At 38.0% G+C, this 22,829-nt stretch overlaps 1 protein-coding gene across 21 annotated transcripts in view; it reads left to right on the top strand.

Moving 5' to 3' along the window:
• Positions 1-22,829, top strand: part of NEB (nebulin) — a 199,106-nt gene that overhangs the window by 70,548 nt on the left and 105,729 nt on the right. For 20 of the 21 annotated variants that reach the window (XM_045855577.1, XM_045854126.1, XM_045854714.1 and 17 more), the window contains 16 exons: positions 1,669-1,980; positions 2,180-2,383; positions 6,370-6,474; positions 7,678-7,785; positions 8,123-8,434; positions 8,864-9,067; positions 9,356-9,460; positions 9,551-9,658; positions 10,592-10,903; positions 11,198-11,401; positions 11,862-11,966; positions 14,621-14,728; positions 16,374-16,685; positions 19,032-19,235; positions 19,552-19,656; positions 21,911-22,018. In XM_045855577.1, coding sequence (XP_045711533.1) covers positions 1,669-1,980; positions 2,180-2,383; positions 6,370-6,474; positions 7,678-7,785; positions 8,123-8,434; positions 8,864-9,067; positions 9,356-9,460; positions 9,551-9,658; positions 10,592-10,903; positions 11,198-11,401; positions 11,862-11,966; positions 14,621-14,728; positions 16,374-16,685; positions 19,032-19,235; positions 19,552-19,656; positions 21,911-22,018 — 2,916 coding nt within the window. The remainder of the gene's footprint in view (positions 1-1,668; positions 1,981-2,179; positions 2,384-6,369; positions 6,475-7,677; positions 7,786-8,122; positions 8,435-8,863; positions 9,068-9,355; positions 9,461-9,550; positions 9,659-10,591; positions 10,904-11,197; positions 11,402-11,861; positions 11,967-14,620; positions 14,729-16,373; positions 16,686-19,031; positions 19,236-19,551; positions 19,657-21,910; positions 22,019-22,829) is intronic. The other variant, XM_045855452.1, reaches the window with a different exon arrangement.

Raw genomic sequence — 22,829 nt, forward strand, 5'->3', positions numbered from 1 at the left:
CTCATTAAAATGAGTCACTGTGGTAATGAGACTGGAGCAATAGCTGCAATAACGATGATTGCAAGTTCCCCAGAATGTAAGCTCATTTTCATCTCACGTTATGTGCTCCCCATAAGGTTAAGATAGGGTAGGAATTAAAGAAAGAACATCAGTAATTTCCTAACAATGCAACATTTGATAGTACCTATTTTCTTTCCAAGTGCCCTATTAGAAACTTTTGAAATCTTACACTAAAATTAAATGAACTATTAGTGAACTTTCTCACAATTGTACAGATTATATCTCCTCTTGGTTTCAAATGATTTTTGTATCTATAAAATTTAAGAAAATTAGAGCAATTTTTATAAATACTTAATAAATTAAAATCATAGAATTTAGAGTCAGAGGATAACTCAAAGTTTACTTAATCCAATCCACCCATTCAATGCCTTCCCTCCTCTTTTTCTCCAACATGTGGTCATCCAGTCTGTGAATGCTTATGAATGTAAGAGTTTTTGTGTCCAATTCCTTGTTGGATCATCTCAAATTATTTTATATTTTCTTATATGGAACTTAACTCTCTTACCAATCGGCTACAGTTCTGTGTTCTAGAAACACCACAAAGTAGCTTATTTCCTCTTCCACCTGATATGTCTTCAAACATTTCAAGTTTCTTACAGATTCTCCTTTGACTTTAGTTCTATAATTCCTTCAATCATCTGATCATTCAACTTGTAATCTACTCTATTTTTTTTTCAAAACCCCTCTCAAAATAAGAGTGCCTCAGACCTTGGTGTTGTTTTCCTGGTACAGAAGGTCAGGCCAGAGTAAATGAACTTCTGACTTGCCTTTCTCTGTGTCTCTGCAGAATCTGTGACATGTTTTTATAAGCAGTTTTGTCAGATTGCCCATTAGAGCTTATAGTCAACTTAAACTCCTGAGTATTTTTAATATACAAACCATGAAGTTGGTGTCAAGGGAAAGTATAACCTACTTCTGTGAGGTGTAATGTGTGCTCAGCATCCAGCATCATGTAAATGCTATTATTACTACCATTATTACCATTGTTGTTATTGTCATCCAGTACTAATGCAGTTTTCCCAACTGAATCTAAACATTGGATTTCACTTTTACTTTCTTAAATTTACCTAGTTCCTTTTGACCCACCTTCGCCATATGTTGAGATCATGTAGAATTTTCTTTCTAATCTAATATATTGTACTTAGCTGTTTTTAACCATTTGTGCAGTAAGAAATGGATCCTGAACAGGACAAGTGTATAGGATATAGCCATGGAAACCACTAAGAATCCTGCTGCTTAATAAACTAATCTTCACTATTAGGCCTGTTCATTTTTTTTTTTGCCTTTCTATTTTCCCATTATTCCCTTAAGAATGTCATAAACGCTTCATCAAACAATACCCTAAAGTGAGCAAACACAATGCTAGCACATCCCAGAATATATTTCTGCCTCCAATTGAAATTAATTTCTCATCACAACCTCTCTTGATGCTCAGTTACATTATATTTCTTTGGAAGCCTCTACTTAAGTTTTTACATTTCTTACTAAGTTAACATAAACATGCCTTCTCTCATTTCAATTTTGAAAAAAAAACATACCAACAAAGCAAGCTGAGTTTAACATAACCTCTGCTGATGTTGATAAAAGAACTGTTTCCTCTTATTTCAGTTTAAATATAAACAAGGCTACCGCAAGCAACTCGGCCACCATATTGGATTCCGGAGTCTGCAAGATGATCCAAAGCTTGTGCTGTCCATGAATGTAGCCAAAATGCAGAGTGAAAGAGAATACAAGAAGGACTTTGAGAAGTGGAAAACCAAATACACCAGCCCAGTGGACATGTTGGGGGTGGTGCTGGCCAAGAAATGTCAGGCCTTGGTCAGTGACGTGGACTACAAGAACTACCTGCACCAGTGGACATGCCTGCCTGACCAGAATGATGTTATTCAAGCTAAAAAAGTTTATGAACTACAGAGTGAGGTCAGTTTCTGTAAAACTAATAGTTTATATGTTACTTCCTATGTCATATAAGTGGTCATTTAGTCATAGAGAGACAGAAACTAGAAAAAGGACTTATTACTGAATATCTGAAATGCATGTGTTTGTAACAGGTAGACTCACTTGAGTCAAGGGTCCACATGAGAATGGGATTTTGATGGCTTGCTTTGTGTGTTCACAGAATCTGTATAAGTCTGACCTTGAGTGGTTGAAAGGCATAGGATGGAGTCCCCTGGGATCCTTGGAGGCAGAAAAGAACAAGCGGGCTTCAGAAATCATCAGTGAGAAGAAATATCGTCAGCCCCCAGACAAGAACAAGTTCACCAGCATTCCTGATGCCATGGACATAGTTCTGGCAAAGACAAATGCCAAAAACAGGAGTGATGTGAGTACAATTCTTTGAAAATGAATAAAATAAATCATAGTGCCAGATATTTGGTAGGTGCTCAATATAATTTGCTTAATAAATTAGTGGGATAACATAGCATCACATCACACAAAATAGCACAACACAGCATAGTGTTTTATACTTAGTTGCTTCCTTTGAAGTATAAACTGCCCCACACTGAATTATGTAAACATGGGTTAGCATCAGCTTTTGTCACCCAAAGATCATTTGTTTGATTGTTTATCCAAAGTGTAATGAGAAAACTATTGACCATATTTTTTTTTATTGAAACTAGTGCATTTAAATCCCAGATTTTGTTGTATGTTGTTGTTGGGGCATAATGTATGCAAGGGAGATATTCTGAGTACCTTACACACGCACAATAGAAATGTTATAAAGAGATCATTTTCTTCCACATGATAGTAATGCATTTTGTTTAGCTGAATCAAGATACATAGACAATTATAAATAAACATATTTATAAATGTATATACATATATACGCACATGTATATATATCCCATCATCAACTTCTTTCTCTACAACTGACACCAGTGTCTGACTTGTGATAGGTGCTGAATAAATATTTATTGAATAAAATAATTTAAAGATAGAAGTATACAGTAATTCTATGCAAAAAAAGTAGAAATTAATCATAATTCTTCAGTTAGAAGAATGACCCTGAACATTACAAAAAGATTAATTATGTGCATTAAGATTCTGGAACTCATAAGAAAGTTTAAATCAATATATAATAATAACTGTTTGGCTCTTAAAAGGATATAAATATATTTAATATGCAATATATTTTATATACATCATATATGTCAGTTTTTATATAATGCATATAAGCTCATAATCAACTTATAGTAAGCATTTGATAAGTTGTAGCTCCTTACTTCCCAATCCACCTCTCACAGATCTCTTGCAAGTTTGGTATCCAAAATTTATAGTAAATGCTGACCTGTCAGTTTTATTATGAAAGTTCAGGGATTTTTGTTTTGTTTTGTTTTTATGATACAAATTTGAATCCAACAATCTGGGTAATAAAACAACAAATTTATGCAAAACATTTCCCCCTTTGGAATCCAAGCATTTTTTTCTCTCCTCAAAACAGGCCTGTTTACAAAGCTCTGGACTAATAAGGTGGTCAGGAGAAAAGTCCTGGGTCATGGAATTTATCAACTCAGTGTCTCAGGACAGACTCCTCGACAGTGTGCCCTGGTTACAGATCTCAGGAGAGAGGCCCTGAGGCCCTTGAGCCTCCTGTCTCTCCTTTTGAATAGACCAATACATCCATCTCAGGATAAACAACTATTAGCATTTTCTCTATTTTCCCTTGGGTAAAAATGACACATGCCTTTAAACAAATGATCCAGCTTAATGGTTGTCAACCAGGGACAATTTTGTCCCACAGGGACATTTGGCAACCCTTAGAGACCTTTTTGGTTGTGACAGTGTGAGGGTGGTGTGCTACTGGCATCTAGTGGCTAGAAGGCAGATATGCTGCAAACATCCCAAAATGTACAAGACGGGGGGCGGGGGGGGGGGGAACCCGTACCCCTACAAAGGATCATCCAGTATACAACACTAACATATTGTATAGGTTGACAAACTCTGATCTTACTTAATCAGAAAGGTTAGTGCAGAACCAGCATAAATGCATGTGGAAATTCACAAGCCTTGTTCATTTTTGCCCTGAGAGTCTTAATCATCTTCCCTGGGGGGATATGGACTGTAGTGAGCATGTCCAGGAAGGAGGAAAGGGCCAACCCCACACACCCTACACTGCATGCCTCAAAGGGAAATTGACAAGTCCAAGGAACCAAGGAGACTTTTAAAATTTTTATATTAAAATAATTTCAGGCATATAGAAACATTGCATAAATAATACAAATTATATATATATATATAAATGTTCAACCACATTGACCAGTTGTCAACATTTTGCCACATTTGCTTTTTTTTTTGCTTTCTCTCCCTCTCTCTCCTCTTTCATGATGCTATTCTATCCCTAAATACTTTATTACATACTTCCTGAAAATAAGAACATTCCACAAGAGCATAACCACAGTGCAATGATCAAAATTAGGAAATTAACTTTTAAACAATATTAGATTACAGAATTTATTCAATTTTACGACTAATATTCTTTAGAAAAAGTTAAAAAAGTTCTGATCCAGTATCCAATCAAAGATCACACACTGAATTCACTTGTTATGTCTGTAGTCTCCTTGAGTGTGGACCAGGTCCTCACTCTGTCTTTGTCCTCCAAGTCCTTGATATTTGCAAAAGGCACGGGCCAGTTATTTTATAGACTCTCCCTCAGTTTGGGTTTGTATGGTGTTTCCTCATGATTAGACTCAGGCTCTGTATTTTTAACAAGATAACACATGCTGTATCCTCCCGCACACATTATACTAGGAGATAACAGAACTTCGATTTGTCTCACTATTGATCATTTTATCTTTGATTGCTTGTTTAAGTTGGTGTCTCCAAGTCTCTCCACTGTCATTACTATTTTATGCTTTGTAATCAATGAGTATCTTGTGGAGAGATTCTCTGATGATGTTAGTATCCTAGTTTGGGTAAATCAAAAACATTTTTGTTTGGGTCTCTTTCTGTGGAGAAAGAGGATTGTTCTGGAACATACAGGAATTTTTTGTAAATTCTCATAAAAAATCCTTTTGAAAATCCTAATCCCCCAAATAATTATGGAGTATAACTATAAATAATAATGTAGGAAATGAGACTCCCTATTTTCTAGACACATCTTGACTATGTCATCTTTTGAGAAAGTCTGTCTCCCAATTTAACACTGAGGGAAACTTTTACAACCCAGCAGATGGAGAATTGCTGTTCCATTTTATCATCTTGGCAAAGGCCCCAATTCCTTGGCTTGATTTCTTAGGCAGGGTTATCTGTAACTTGGAAAAGGTAATTCATCTCTATTTTGAAAGGCAGTTATGTCCCAGATAAAGCAAAAAATACTGTAACTATTTTATGTGTTGCGCGTGGGTCACCGGCCAGCAGTGACCACGGAACACTGTGGATGGCTCGACAATAAACACGCGAGAAATAACAACATGCACAGAGACAAACTAGTTTCTGTGGGGAAGTAGGGACGAAATGGCCACCGCCCCTAGTGGGGAGCACGCCGATTTACAGTCCATACCTGCTTTTATTGGGCTCATTTTGCATAATAATTCAGGTAAAGTACAATACTCATTAGGGGGAAGTAAGGAACTATAGAAAACAAAGAACTCTGCCCGTCTATTGAGTTGGGGGTCAAAGAGCTGTAAGACTGAGGAACAAAATAACTTCCTCCTAAGACCCTTCTCATTCAACTGAGAGCATTCTAAACAAAGAAGGTTTCACAGTAATTTACATATTCTTTCTTAGGCCTGATCACCCTGGGGAATCCGCACTTCTCAGTACCGAGCTGCACCACCCTGTCATTGTTTCAGGCTTAGGTGGAGCAAGGGAACTAAGGCAACCGAGAGATAAGGAGATTTTCTTCCAGACGCTGAGAATTCAGGCTATGTCAAAGCCGAGGAGCGAGGGTCCATCACCCCCCTTTTGCTGCAGCCCCCCAAGTCCTTCTTTTGGGGGGGCCTCCCAAAGTGATTGTGCCTGTCTTAGGTCGTTCCCCCATGGGGAATCTTACCCGTCTTTGGCTAACCAACCAAGCTTTTTGGGGTTCAGTTATGAATAAAGCAGCAGAAGCAGCATTCCTGCCAGGAAGATAAGCTTTTGTCTCCTTGCTGGCTTACAGTTCCAAGGGCGTTCCCTTAGCCTTAGCTAGGCGGGGGTTTCAGCCTCTGATACCAGTCAGGGCGGTTCCCAACATTTATGCTTATACTATCTGCTTATGCTGTCAATTGTAAATCTTAATTCAGATGAATTCAGTAATCCTGTTTCAAGTTAACTATGTCATTCACTATTCTAACAACACCACTGAAAAACTCTTACTTCTCATTTTAGAGACTTTATAGAGAAGCTTGGGACAAGGACAAGACTCAAGTCCACATCATGCCGGACACACCCGACATTATTCTGGCTAAAGCAAACTTAATCAACACAAGTGATGTGAGTTTCCAATTCAGCATGTGTTTTCAGACAGCTAATTTTAATTGCTTCTAAGGCAGTACATTTATTTGCAAGTTATTTCGAATGCCTGGGTTATTCCCATTAATGAACTACATGTGACTTAGATTCCTCATTTACTGGCTTTTAACTTGAAAATCAGCACGATACCACTCCCTATCTCAGGCAGAGATGGGGTGCTGTCTGTCCCTGTAGTCCGTGATTACACTCATCATCGTAATGTGATGGCCTCTGTCACTCTCCCCTATGTGGAGGGGAGCTCGTTGGGGGCACGGACAATTGCTAATGAATCTGCAGTGCCTCACTAGAATAGCGCCTGACCCATAAAATTCAATGAAATGTAAAATGAATCAACATAACAAAACTCTTGCAGGAAAATTTTATTTTTATTTTTATTGTCATCATAGCATAATCTCCTGAAATTTATAGACGTAAAAATTAAATACTTTAAATACAAACTCTAATAGAAAGACTTTAATATTAAGTAAGGTATTAACTAATGCCACAAAGAAAGATTATATATATAATCTTATATATATAAAAACATCCAAAATCAACAGGCATTTTAAACAATCTCATTTCTGGATAAAATGCATTAAATTACATTCTCAATTATGTAACAAATCTGAAAAAAGTTTATTTCACTTGAGCTTATAAAATTCAATTATTTAAATTTCCCTCAAATAATCTTACATTTTAAAAATTATGAAGGGCTATGTTTCATACCTACAGATGTGATCCAACTTTGGTTGACCTTACACTGTGAAGCAGATCCATTTCATAATGCTTTAGCTACATGGAAGAGACAGCTCGTTAGGCATGATTTCCCCCCACCAGAGGTGTTAGATGAAAAGGCATTGCTCTTTGCTAAGAAAAAGTTCTAATGAAACACTCTCAGTTAATTGAAAAATAGCACCTAAGTCATATTTTATTTTCTTTCTCTATCAATTTACTTCTGCTCTATTCTCATAAGAATTTGAAAAACACTGACATTTAATTTTGTTGATGTAGGTAATTGAAGAGCTTTGACGTTTAAAATAGAATCATTAGCAGTCAATGGGGATAATTTCCAATTACATTTGCGTATTCTAGATACTATTCCCATGGACTCTTAAAATATTGAGCACGTTGGACTCATTAGGCTGCAGTTGTTTATTTCCCAAAGTGATCTTCATCTCTTAACAGAAACTCTATCGAATGGGTTATGAGGAGTTGAAGAAAAAAGGCTATGATCTTCCACTCGATGCCATACCAATCAAAGCAGCAAAAGCATCGCGAGATATTGCCAGCGAAGTAAGACTTTATCCCGTTTCTATTGATTTGATTGCAATTTATCATTCCCAGTCTCAATTTCATTTTAAATTGAACAAAATCTTTCAAGGAGTAACAATTAAAACAGAGTGAAATGATTCCAGACCTGCAGTGTGGGGTGAGGATGAGCTCAAGGATGTATTTATTTTGTATGAAATTTGAGCTGGATTTAGCCTTTCATCTTTCCTATAAAAAAAAACTTAAATCTGTGGCTCTCTAGGCTTGGTGAAATATTTGAAATTAATGTGTTTTTTCATTTGCCACAAATATGGCAACATAAGTTAATCTTGAAAGGAATAAGACATTTTTTTTCCTTTAGTACAAGTACAAGGAAGGTTTTCGCAAGCAGCTCGGCCACCACATTGGAGCCCGCAACATCAAAGATGACCCCAAGATGATGTGGTCCATGCACGTGGCCAAGATCCAGAGTGATAGGGAGTACAAGAAGGACTTTGAGAAGTGGAAGACCAAGTTCAGCAGCCCTGTGGACATGCTGGGTGTGGTCCTGGCCAAGAAGTGCCAGAGCTTAGTCAGTGATGCGGATTATAAAAACTACCTGCACCAGTGGACATGCCTGCCTGACCAGAACGACGTCATCCATGCTCGGCAGGCCTATGATCTCCAGAGTGATGTGAGTCTAAGATTTTCCTTTGGCCAACAAAACAACACATATACTTTCTTAAGCATCAAAGTTCCCCTAAAGTGAGGGAAATTAAGTTTATACAACTGACTTATACTTCCCTCAACAAATGGCCACACTCTGTCCAGTCACCCAAACATTATTCCACAAAGAACCAGCAAAGCCCCCATTACTTTGGTAGAATCTTCTAGACGGTTGGCCTAGAAAAGTTGTATCTTTCTATACATGTTGCTCTTTAAAAATGTTTTTCAAAATATTGCTTCTAATATGAATATTTTGTTGATATACAAAACATACCAAAATGTTAAAATTTCCCATGAACTCAATAATTAAAATATATACTATACCATACTATAATTTTACTTCTTTAGGGACCTATTATGATGCTCATGCTTGGTTATCTGGCATTTGTAATTTCAGAATTTGTACAAGGCCGACCTTCAGTGGCTGAAAGGCATTGGCTGGCTACCTAGTGGCTCTCTGGAGGATGAGAAGAACAAGAGAGCTATGCAAATTTTGAGTGACCATGCCTACCGTCAACAGCCAGACAAATTCAAGTTTTCCAGCCTTATGGACTCCATTCCAATGGTTTTAGCAAAAAACAATGCTATTACCATGAACCATGTAAGTTCTTTCTTATTTGGGAAGAGTATTAATTTTAGTCACTCTTTGTGACTAAACACTGAAATCTGTTTCTATAAAAGACAAATCACCTTCAATTCTTTTGTTTTGTATTGAAGTGGTTTTTAAGTGAGAGTTGTGCTTCTTCCTGACTCAGGACATCGGACCAGAAGGTGTCACAGACACTCACTCATAGAGCAGACTCTCTGTGCTCTTATTCAAAACCAGATTATTTGTCGGTATGTATACATTACTAGCCCACACTAGTCATGTCTTCTTTGTTTGTTTTAGCGCCTCTATACAGAAGCTTGGAATAAAGATAAAACCAGTATCCACATTATGCCAGATACCCCTGAAGTTTTACTAGCTAAACAAAATAAAATAAATTACAGTGAGGTAAGCAATGTATTCATGCTGCATGCTATATTTTCCTTACACTGCATGCACTTTATAAATCAAACTTAAAATAATTTATACCTGTTTCAGAAACTATATAAACTTGGCCTAGAAGAGGCCAAGACCAAAGGCTATGACTTGCGGCTGGACGCCATTCCCATCAGGGCGGCCAAGGCCTCCAGAGACATTGCCAGTGAGGTAAGGGCACCTGAAAATGTCTTGACCTTAGGTTTGACAATTAATCTGTGAGGTTAAAGTTCTTACTAACAGGCTTTTTTCTCAGTAAATAGTTTAAAATAATGGTAATAAAATTCTCAACAAAAGGCTAAATCGTGGTAATGGCTGAGTTTATAGCAACATGCATTTCAAAATATTATCTATTTCCTGCTGAACAAAAGCACTGGATACTTGACTATAGTTCAGACATCCTTTTGGCTTTTCCACATGATGTATCCCTATATGCAACCAAACTCACTTTAGGGTGCCTTCAACATCCAGTCCATGCTCTAAGAGCCAATGGATCTATGAGGGCTGAATGAAGGGGACATATTATTCCATGTAAAGTCCATCTGTTTATGTGGACCATATGTCTCTGCATCCAGTGATTGGCTACAGATATTTATTTTCTTTAAAACATAAATTTGCTCAAAATTATTTTTTACTTATTTCCAAAATATGGGAAGGGACCATCATAACTTAAAAATAAGTGTTCAACAATCACAAAAGTGTGAAAAGCATTAGTATATACCAATATAATAGAAAATCTACTGCCATTGAAGTTCATGTTTATAGAGAATATCTAATGATACAGAGAAATGCTTAAATGATCACTGAAAAAAGCAGGTAAAAATCCATATACAGTATGACTCAAATTTTAATTTTATTCTCCTCACCCCTTCTCTCTCACTCACCACAAAAAGCAGGTTTTTTCCATTGTTATCTCTAAACGGCAAAATGTCTTCATTTTTATTTTATTTTCTGTATACATATATATGCTTTATTTTCTAAATGGTTTATAAGATATTTAGGGTCAAGTCATTATCTTTTTTAATGAATAGAAAAATGTGAACTTAGTAATTGCTTTTTACTAAACATTAAAATAAGTGACTATCAGCATTTTTCTTCTTCTAGTTCAAGTACAAAGAAGGCTATCGCAAGCAGCTCGGCCACCACATTGGAGCCCGCAACATCAAAGATGACCCCAAGATGATGTGGTCCATGCACGTGGCCAAGATCCAGAGTGACAGAGAGTACAAGAAGGACTTTGAGAAGTGGAAGACCAAGTTCAGCAGCCCCGTGGACATGCTGGGGGTGGTCCTGGCCAAGAAGTGCCAGAGCTTAGTCAGTGACGTGGACTACAAGAACTACCTGCACCAGTGGACGTGCCTGCCGGACCAGAATGACGTCATCCATGCTCGGCAGGCCTATGAACTCCAGAGTGATGTGAGTACCCAATGGTGATAATGACATGCAAGGGTCGGAAATCAGTGAATTTACACTGCGTGGAGATCGTAGCAAGTGGCACCAAGTTCACACACCCCCACAAAGGGGGGAATAGCATTTCTTTTTCCCTTGTGTTAATTGTGTAACCCTCCAGACCAAAAAGGAATATTGTCTGATACCTGCCTGGCCATTAAACTAAATTTTCAAGAGGTCTCTTGCTGTATTTTATATCCTTCAGATGAAAACTATTTCCCAGTGCAGAGATAAATATTTATTGACTATTTGTGTCAACAGAATATGTACAAGTCAGATCTCCAGTGGATGAAAGGCATCGGCTGGGTTCCCATCGGCTCTTTGGATGTGGAAAAATGCAAAAGGGCAACTGAAATTTTGAGTGATAAAATCTATCGCCAGCCTCCAGACAAATTCAAATTTACCAGTGTGACTGATTCTCTGGAACAGGTGCTGGCCAAGAATAATGCCATCACCATGAACAAGGTGAGGCTTCAAAATTCAGAGACTCAAGGTAGGGCTCCTAAAGCTGAATCAAAGAAAAAGAGCATGGTCAAGAAAAGAAACGAGTACTGAGCCCCAGAAGACTATCTATCCATCTATCTATGCATATATCCATCTATCTATCTCAGTCTGATATTTTATTTATAATATTACTTATGTCATTGTTTTATGGTTTTGATAAGTAGCATATTTTTATAGAAAATAATCTCTGCCTAAAAGATATTCTCAATTTCCTTTTGTTAACATACATTTCAGATTATCAGAAATATTTATTCTACTATGAGCTGATTACTTTACTTGAAGAAATGTGTATATAATACATAATGTGTTAGAGTGCATCACCTTTTATTATTTTTGTTTACAAAGTTCTTGTGGCCCTGAAACTCTTAATAACTTTACACTGAATATTTTTTCTGATGACAGTATATGTTTTCTTTGATAGCGCTTATACACAGAAGCTTGGGACAAAGACAAGACCCAGGTCCACATCATGCCAGACACCCCAGAAATTATGTTGGCAAGAATGAACAAAGTCAACTACAGTGAGGTAGGAGCAAATGCTAATTTTGTAATGTTTTGTGCTGTTTCTAACTTCAGTTAATCTATTCCATGGTGATAGAATACTAAATGACAACTTTATAAAGAATCTCTTTTTGCCCTGTGTGAACACCAAGTCCTGCATTTCTTAGTCACCATGGTAAACATCAAATTTCAAGTAACACAGACTATCATTTAGGAAGTACAAATTATAAGAACGAATGATATAAGCGGTAAGATTAGACTTTGTCCTTTTATTATTTTTTTATTTTTAATATCAATTTATTTAAATTTTTGAAATGAGAAGCATCCTCTTAATGAAAAGCTGTAATCTAATACAATGATGAAATATATGTGAGTAAGTGTAGTTATTCTTCAGCGAATTAGAATCTTTTTTAAAACCATAAGTATTAGTGGTTGTTTTCATCACATATAATATAAAATGAACAATAGAATTTAATTAAAAAAACATATTGGGCTTTTTCTTATGAAAAATTATCAGTTTCTCATTAAGTAGGCAAAAATTAGAGTAGTACTTTTGCCACTGCTACTAGAACACACAGTAGCATCTGTGGGAAATGCCCTCTGTTCCCATCAGGGCTGCCACTGTCCCAGACCTTACTGCCCTCTTGACAAGTCTTTCTTCTGCTGCTGAATGTCTTTCATCTGCTCCTCCAGATACATTTTCTACCCTTTGCCTCCCTGCTGTGTACCTCAGAAAGCTGATTATTAAACTTTGCACCAAATAGACTCACTTGCCCTTTGGCTTTCTGTTAAGTTCATTCAAAAGGAGGCACTGAAGGAGACAAGCGGGTGGAAAGAGAGAGAGGCCAGTGTGTTTATTCCCATGGCTCTCTCTGTGGGGGCTGTGGTTTGACAATAGCTGCTAGGTAGCCCTTTCCTAAGCTTACAGGTCTTTCCAGATTCCAACAACTTCTTGGCATTGTTCTTTCAGGAGTGCAGTGACCTTCTGTTGTTGCCAAACCTAGGGTTGATTTCCCTTGATCCTACTCACACCCTTGTAAATAGTCCAGTCCTTAAACTATCTGGAATCAGCCCTTTTGGGTGTGTGCTCTGTTTTCTTCCAGCATGCTGGCTGATCGACTCATCTACCCCTCAAACATGATCGCTTCATTTCCTCAGAGTTCAAGTTGTCAGTAAAAAGATCTACTAACCAAACTTAGATTAATGTGCTAACCGTGCCATGACTTTACTATTTATCTTAGAAAGAAGTTCAAATGTGAGTCATATCTAACAAACCCACCTTTGCCCTCATTTCCTCTACTTGGTTTTATTCATTGTTCCATCCCTCCTTAGCTTTTATTAATTTTTTTAAGTTAGGAAATTAGCAATAACCCAAATACACATTTATTTCCTTTCTCTAATACATAGCTATACTAAATATATATTTCCCTATATGATTTACTTTTCATAAATTATAGTTTAAGATCAAAATTTAAGATTTTTAATGGATACGATTAAGGATGAAAATCACAGAAGTACTACCAGTAACGCGGAGAAAGGGAGAGACAGAGAGGATCTGCCAGTGTTTGTATTCGCAAGGCCATCTCCTTCTTACTTTCTGTGAGCATAGGGCCATGTATGCCCCCACCACAGACGCACAGATGTTTAGGCTGAGAGGTCAGCCTCTCCTAGTACAGGAGTCTGCACCCAGTACATAGGTTGTTATCCTGCTTTTGCTCAAGTGTTCTCAGTGACAAAGAGCTTGTCTCATAAGTCAACCCATTTGTTCTGGAAATTCCATTAGGAGATGCTCCTGGTGTATTGACTCAAAGATTTCTCTCTGCAGACCCACATAGCCCTCTGAGGCCATGCAGACCAATCTGTGTCCAATCCATGGAGAGGGCGATGGCAACTGGGTGCCTCCCCTGCTGCCGCAGCCCGGGCTGTCTTCTAATCCAGACAGCCCGAGTTCCTGGGCATTCCTCACACGACACCCCTGCTAGAGCAGGACTCTCAGAACCAGACAAAAGTCTGCAAGTGAGGAATGATCGATGTAGAATACAGTTGACATCCCATGTCCTCTTTTGGACATCTGACCTCCATTTCTGCGCTGTGTGTCTCAGGGCTTGGCAGCAGCTGTGTCCTCTCTGAGGCACATGGAACTTGGGATCAACTGAAACCCTAAGACATCATGGGCTGAAGCTAGGTTTCCTCTTCCTGCACTTATATTTTTGGCAATTTAAATCCCACTTCCAAGATTGACATTTATCTCTCCACGATTTCTTCTTCTTAGACTGGGCCTATTTGTTTAAGCCCATGGAGACTTTTGTGACTCTCAGATTCTGTCAGATGATGTATTAGTTATTTCTCCCAGGTTTGTCCTCCCAGCAAGAATAATAGCATTTCTTTGACAGCTTAAATCAACAGTATATCACTCTTATGCAGAAGGTAATTTAGAGAATTTAGATAGGTTAGCCACCACTTTAAGTCGTTTTATTTTGGAGGTGTGAAAACTGTCATTTTAGAGCTTATGTAACTAGTTCTTCTCACCAAAAACTAAAAACGCAGGAGGCTTGGAACTCTCAAAAGTAAGATTATAGGCACCTACCCATACAGAACTTAGTGAATTATTTCAGTCCCCATCAGTTTTGTGGCATGGATGTTAACATCTTACTGACTTTTTTTTTGGCCCAAATTTAGAGTTTGTACAAACTTGCCAACGAAGAAGCAAAGAAGAAAGGCTATGACCTGCGGAGTGATGCCATCCCGATTGTGGCGGCCAAGGCCTCCAGGGACATCGCCAGTGATGTGAGTTGTCAGTTGTGTTCCAAGGATGTGATCCATCAGAGATGACATTCTCACTAAACTAAATCTTTGAAAAGAACTTTTCTGGCCCTTTGAAAATATATCCTGATGTGTTTGTGTGGGATTTTTGAAAAACCTAATTTTAAGGGAAGCAAAAAATGTGATATTAATAAGAGGTGTTTGTAGCCGTTAGGACACAGAATCTTCCATTACAACCAGTCCATGGAGAGAGGAAAATCCATGCATGTGGAAGTTGTTAGAGGGGGCTGCAGGCTTGGAGATGCTTGTATAAAAAGTATCACAGTGCTTACAGAAAGTGTAACTCAAAAACTTAAGTTCTCTCAGTGAGAATCAGGGCTTGGCTTAATGTAACATTTTATTACACTATTTTAAAAATGTATATGACACTTGCCTTAAAATCCACTATTATAGGGTTACTGAAAGAAGATCTGAACCAGTGATAGTTACTAACCTATGCTCATACCCTTAACAATAGCTCCTGGCTGTGTAGCTCATACCTCCCAGAATAAAACCATCATCTTTTCCTGGGGACTCAGGGCATTTTCAAGGAACAGACCACTGCTCTAAAACTTGAGACCCAGTATTCAGGAACGTGGAAACACACTGTGCACTGCCCTTTCTATTGGGAAACCATGTTAATGACTCACTTTAGTTTATGTATGTTGGACTTCCCGTACAAATGGATTTATTCCAACAATAATAAACAATGAAATAATGATAACCAAAAGTACTGATAACTCTGTACTAAAAGCTTTGCATGTATTATTTTACTTACTCCTCATAATTATCCTAGGATAATAAACCCTAATAAATAGTGTTACCATTGCCCCTTCATGGATTGCTTAAGCAGCTTGTCTAAAATCAAACTTGGTGGTGGAGTTGAAACTCTAGGCACCCTCATTCCTTTCCACGGTACCATGTTGCCTCTTGCTGACTCATCTACATTTTCTCAGCTTTCTTTAAGACTAAGAAGCATGTATTTTAGACAACTGGCTCAGGTTACAGGACAAAGCCATTGGACATAGAACAGTGAAAACATTGTTGGCCCATGAGGAACCGTGACTTTATTAGGAACATGCTCTGTGCAGTTAGGCTGCTGCAAAGGCTTAACCAGAACAATTAGTTTCAAAGTGATGCCAAGCATTTGCCACCACCAGTGAATGAATGGATCCATTATGAAAAAATAAATTCCCTCTGTTGCTACTGCGCATAGCCCTTGACCTAGAGTACTGCCCCTGCAACCAGTCATGTCATTACTTACTAAACACACCAAGTCACCAAGTGCTTCCTTTTCCTGACATACTTTTGGTGCATAAAATCCATTTCTCCAAGGTTCAAATGGCCTCTTCCCCACTTCCACCAGTAATGTTTCCCTACCGTGTGTGCTTCCTGCCTCCAGAACTATTATTACCGGGCTATAAGTGATTTAGGGTATACACTACATTTATACTGATTACACCTATTACTGGCTACCTCTATGAACTTCTGTGAAGTCAAGGTACCGGCTTGAGTTAGTGTTTATTAGCAAATATCAAGTTACAACTGAGATGTAAGCAAGATGATTTTCTATAGACTTGGGGCCTCTAAGATTTACAATAAAAACCTAATTTGTACATTTTCATCTCAGTACAAATACAAAGATGGTTACCGCAAGCAACTTGGCCACCACATTGGAGCCCGGGACATTAAGGATGACCCCAAGATGATGTGGTCCATGCACGTGGCCAAGATCCAGAGTGACAGAGAGTACAAGAAGGACTTTGAGAAGTGGAAGACCAAGTTCAGCAGCCCTGTGGACATGCTGGGGGTGGTGCTGGCCAAGAAGTGCCAGACATTAGTGAGTGACGTGGACTACAAGAACTACCTGCACCAGTGGACGTGCCTGCCGGACCAGAACGACGTCATCCACGCTCGGCAGGCCTATGAAATTCAGAGTGATGTGAGTACACCTTCTATCCAACAGATCTGTGTGTAGAAATAAACTATACAAAAATTATTCTTTGTATACAGTTAATGGCCTACCCAAACTAGGATTTACTAATTAATATTTAAATATTTGATATTTGAGTCAGTGTGTAGTTTTATGACTTTATTGTGAATATGTTAATAGGTTTTATAAGGAAGTAAAGTATATGAACTGGATTTGATCTTATCAAAGTAAAACTGGAATTAAGCAAATTTAGAATTCAGGGTTCACCAGAGGAAGACATTTTTTCTTCTTTTAAAGGGAAAAGTACACATTTTAATTTTTTTAATTACTCTGATATTGTTTTTTATTTAGCTCTCCTTACAAAACAAATGAGGCCATAATTGACAGAATACTAATATCTGCTACATTACTACATGCTACACCTCTAAATGGTATTCTCATGAAATAATAAAAAAAGCCACTGTGCCTGGAAACTGTTGGATCATTTAGTGACCCTTCCTCCTCTTAGCAGGGCTCTCTGTGAGGAGGGGTCACATGGTAATGGCAGACCTAGGACCTGTGAGAAGCAGATGCACCCTCTTAAAACAGTGTGAAAAGCCCATTTCCTGCAGCATATATTTTATAAATGTTTGAAGGAATTATTAAACATTAGAGGGCTTTGGAGAATAAAGCAAATTAATAATAATTATATGTTAATTGGCTTTTCCTAGAAACTGTATAGCCCACCTGTGAAAACTCCCACATCTGGTCTGTAACTTTTGACATACAGAATGCTGTGCCTTGAAATTCTTTCCAAAAAGAAAGGCATTGCCTGCACTGGAAAGGTAGTTAAAAATGGTTAGTGTCACACATAGTGTGATAACATCGACAGACTGCTTGCGTTTGTCTGTTGAGTACTTTTCAAGATTGCTGCCCTCACACTGTGATACACTCAGAAATGTGAGAAGCATCTGAACGTTAAAGTGCCCTCTAGGTGTATAAAATGTTATTGTTTTCATCTTTCCTGTTGTTATGCAGGGGGCAATAACTACTCAGTATAAGGCAAATCTAATAGGCTTTTTGTCTACACTGCAAAATATCAGTGTATTTTTCTACTTCATTATTATTACAAGTAAAATCCTTCAAATGAGTCAGGCAAAGGTTCAGTCCCATAGTCATGAAATAGTTATGAATATTTAATGGCACACAACATTATTGTTAATAAATATTTTTATTTTTTATTTATTCTTTCAACTGCTGTTTACATTCAATATTATTTTGTATTAGTTTCAGGTGTTTGGATAACATAGTGGTTAGATAATTATACATTTTACAGTGATCCCCCTGATATTTCCAGTGCCCACCTGGCACCATACATAGTTATTGCACTATTAGTTACTATTTTTCCTATGCTGTATTTTACACCCCATGACTATTTTGTAACTATCAATATGTACTTCTCAATTTCTTCACCTTTTTCACCCAGTCCTCCAACCCCCCTCTCCTCTGACAACCATCAGCCTGTTCTCTGTATCTATGAGTCTGTTTCTGTTTATAAAAATCTTCAACACAGAGTAAAGTGAGAAATAAAGATATGAAAAGATGATTCTGGAAAGGAGTCCATATTTCCCATCCTGAGAACTTGGTGGGGAAGAGACTGGGCCCAGGACCAATGAAACTGCCCGTTACTGTCCTGAATCTCGGACAGCCTTACAGCCGTCCAAGTTCTGCCCCAGGGTGTCAGGAGTTCTACCTCATCGTCTTCATGATTATGTTTTAACTTCTCTCTCTCTCTCTCTCTTTTTAAAAATAAGAACATTACAGATATTTTGAAATCTAATAAAAATATATCGATGGCAATAGTAATCCAACCACTCCTGCTTATGTAATTTCTCACACAATATATCTACATAACGTATGTGCTATTCTTTCATTTAATATTATATTAATGACATTTCTACAAGTCATCAGTATTCTTAAAAATATGACTTTTAATAGCGGCAGACTATTTCACTTGACTAAGGCTAACATTTATTTACTGATAACCCGTTGCTGGACATGTATGTGGCTTCTCGCACTCTGGCTCGGCATTCCTCTCCTTTGCTCATGAACACCACATCACCGAGCTGACTGACAGGAGATGTGAGTTTGGATCACTCCTCCCTTAACAACTTGAAATATCTGAATCACTTTTGTTATAGCCAGGAGACATTTTGGCGTCATTTTTTAACATAGTTCCTCTTTTCATCAGCCTAGTACTTATTTTCTATGAATAGCAGCAACAACCAGAATTGTACTTTATTACTAATTTCATTTCCACCTTTACCCTAAATCTTTTGATTTGCTGAAGAGTTTTTGCCTTTTTCCTCTTCACAGAATGTATACAAGTCTGATCTCCAGTGGATGAAAGGCATCGGTTGGGTCCCCATTGGGTCTCTGGACGTGGTCAAGTGCAAGAGAGCTGGAGAGATACTGAGTGACAACATCTACCGCCAGCCTCCTGACAAGTTTAAATTCACCAGTGTGACCGATTCCCTGGAGCAGGTGCTGGCCAAGAACAACGCCATCACCATGAACAAGGTGAACCTCAGCTGCCCCAAGCTTCTCCAGGGTGCCAAATGGTGTCACAACCCTTCAATGACCAGTGGAGTTATAATCATCCATGAAACTGTGGGGTCACATTTACCTCCTAAATTACATACTTGAAAGCCTCTAAATAATTTCTGTGATTCCTGGTTTTAACCTTGATAACCAGCACTGAGACTCAAATCTCCAACTGGATATCTTTATTCAAATCTGGTTTATTTTCCTTCATTAGAACAATAACATCCTGTTTTAATCTGACACTTTGTAATTCTTATTTCAAATGGTTTTCTATGAACATCTTTCTTGACAGCGTTTATATACAGAGGCTTGGGACAAAGACAAGACTCAAATTCATATAATGCCTGACACTCCGGAGATTCTGTTGGCAAGACAGAACAAAGTCAACTACAGTGAGGTAGGAGCAAAAGTGTGTGGCACTACACTTCTTTTGTTGTTTTTGTTGCAACTGTTTGTTTTTCTACACTTTTGTGGAGGTGTTCAATTGTGATGGCGCGTGTGGCTCCGTGATGTGAGCACTCAGCCCATCCAACCTCTCAATCTGGCTTGCACGTCATAGGCTATCAGATTCCACAGACAAAGTGAAGTCACATTCTCCCTTCACTTTATGGCCACTGCTAGTGTGAGTTAGAGGACTGAGTAGTATTTTTGACATTTCCAAGAGGTAGGACAGCCAAATAAAATTCTGGATCAATATTTATACTAAAATATTATTTGTTGTTTATCTGAAATTCAAGTTCAACTGGTCATGCTATCCTTTTATTTGCTAAATCTGGCAACCTAGTAAGGCTGCTCTAATAATATGCATCTCTTCCCCACCTGGATCCTCAGTAAAACTGAGAAGTAAAACTAAGGAGTAGAAATAAAATTCAAAATATCACATTTTTTACTGCTAAAGTTAAGTTCAAGGACACATTTGTATAAGAGGCAGACCACCTGCTAACTAAACTGCAGAACTGGGCTCCTCATCCAGGTACAGGCCACATAGGAGCAGGACAATCAGCTCCACCCCTCCCAGGGGTGAGGTACTGCTTGGAGCCCAGAGAAGCTCCTGCTTGGAGTTTGTTCCTAGAGGGAGCAGTTTAGGGCTGAGCTGGGCCTTCCCAGGTATCCCATCCCTACCTGGGAGATAAATCAGTAAATCACTATACCTCTCCAGGGACAGAGCACGTAAAGGAGCAGTGAAAGGAGTAAAGCCTGAGAAAATAATGGAGCTCCTTCAGTAGAAAGAAAACCTCAGGCATGAAAAGAAGTACTCTCCATTAACAACACTGATTACTTTTTTTAAACTAAAATGCAATTTTATGGGTGCATGTTTTACTAATGTGATATAGCTAAAGTCTAGAATCAAAGTTTTTTTTAAGACCAAGTTGCCTACATTTTAAATTGGATTTCAATCTTTTTCTTGGTTTTTAAATGTTATAAAATATTGCATGATTGTCAAAATTGTCAAAAGTAAAGAAATGAGTAAAAGTATATATATATATATATATATATATATATATATATATATATATATACATACACACATACTCATATATACATGAGGTCTGCCCAGAAGGTACCCAACCATGTAATACTGAAAAATAGAGACATTTACTGAAGAAGATAGAAGACACAAGAAACACTGTACACAGGACAATGACGCCTCAGTGCCCCTTCAAAGTGGCCACCTTGGGACCTCACGCAGTTCTCCCAATCGCCATCAGCTGCCCAGTCATAGTTTCCTGAATCTCACTGACAGTCTGAAATCTCTTCCCTTTCAAAGGTGGTTTTAGTTTTGGGAAAAGCCAGAAATCACAGGGCACCAAATCTGGGATGTAGGGGAGCTGAGTCACTTGGATGATTTGATGTTTCACCAAAAAACTCGGCATGAGACATGATGCACAAGTAGATGCATTGCTGTGATAAAGCTGCCAGTCACCAGTTGCCCGTAGCTGTGGCCTTCTGAATCATCCAAATTATTTCTGCAGAAGAATGTTCAAGCTTAATACAAAATTGGATGCAGATTTGTTGCTCTAGTCACTCAGTCATTTTGAGTGCAAAGCCACACAGTACACATGCTCACTCAACAGTGTTTACCACCCCCACTGACTAGTACAGCGAAGTCATCATTGGTTACACACGTGCATTCTAGTTCATTCTCCTTGGCTGTTAGGTTACACTGATATCATGCAAACTGTTCTCATTATATTAACAATGGCTGGACTTTTTCTGCACAGACTTCATATATTCTAAACAAAGAAATTAAACATTGTTCTGCAATTTCTTTTTTCTCTTAGAAATATGTATAGCTGGATGTTTTGTCCATCTATTTACATTATGACCACATTAATCAATGTTGATATGCATAAATATCATTTAATCTACATGATATATATTGATCTATTACATATCATTGTAGATTAATAATAGATTAATATATAAATCTTTGCTATATAATAGATTAACCCATCTGTTTTAATGCTCACTCATTTGTTTCTAATGCTATATAGTTTTTTTTAATAAGATATAATGTATTTACTTTTAATATTGGTAGAATTTTTTAGTTTCCAGAGCCTTTTTTTTTCTAAATGGTGTGGTGTGTCACTTGATAATCTCTAAGTGGTCACTGTCAGACCTTTGCTCTAGCTCTGACTTTCTTGCTGTAGACTCTGTACAAACTTGCCAACGAAGAAGCGAAGAAGAAAGGCTACGACTTGCGTAGTGACGCCATCCCGATCGTGGCAGCCAAGGCCTCCAGGGACATCGCCAGTGACGTAAGTAACACCACTCCATGTATGTACGTAGCTGGATGAGGTCAGGGCTCCTCATGGTCATTATTACAACAGAAAGATGCAGCTGGATGCCAGTTCAAGCACATTTATTGTGATTTAAATAAAACAATGTTTTTCCGTTGGAAAAACTGTTTTGCATTTTTAACTTCAAAAGACTTGAATATTCAGGTCCCATTGGGAGGGGGTGTCCTAATCTTCAGTATAAAATTGAATTTGAATCTAAAGTTTTTCCTAGCTATGATTATGAGACATTATCTCCATATTTTGAGCACATGGCCTATGCAGAAATAAGAAAATGCCAGAAAAGTTTAAAAAATAACTTGTTTACATATATTGGTTCAACATCAGAAAAAGGCCTGGTTACAGTTAGGTCTAGGGAAATACACCTTTCCCCAAACCTGCTCTGGACTTCTGTCAACTCTTTCTTTGAAAAACTACCTTATGTGCTTCCTTTTGAGTTCTTTTTAAATGAAAACAGAAAAGCAAAGGCAAACACCTCAAAACAATGAAACGGTGAGCCTGACTCTTCTTCCCGCTGTCTCTGAAGGAAGTGGGTCCTAAATATACATTAGGATTTGTGTGACATTGTCACCTCAAGTGGACAGAAAATGTCCAGAGTCAGCATTTACCACCACCTCCAACAATATGCTTTCTTGTAGTTGTATAATTTATTTTCTCACTTGAGGAACCCGAGCAAACCTTAGCAAAATTTGATTTTAGACAGAGCAAGAAGCATATGATGGGAAAACCAGGCCCGTCCATTTCAGGGAAACGTCCAGTCAGTGGAAGTCAG

This window comes from Phyllostomus hastatus, unplaced genomic scaffold (genome assembly GCF_019186645.2).
Source record: "Phyllostomus hastatus isolate PE091 unplaced genomic scaffold, TTU_PhHast_1.1 phas_contig_1, whole genome shotgun sequence".
Lineage (NCBI taxonomy): Eukaryota > Metazoa > Chordata > Mammalia > Chiroptera > Phyllostomidae > Phyllostomus > Phyllostomus hastatus.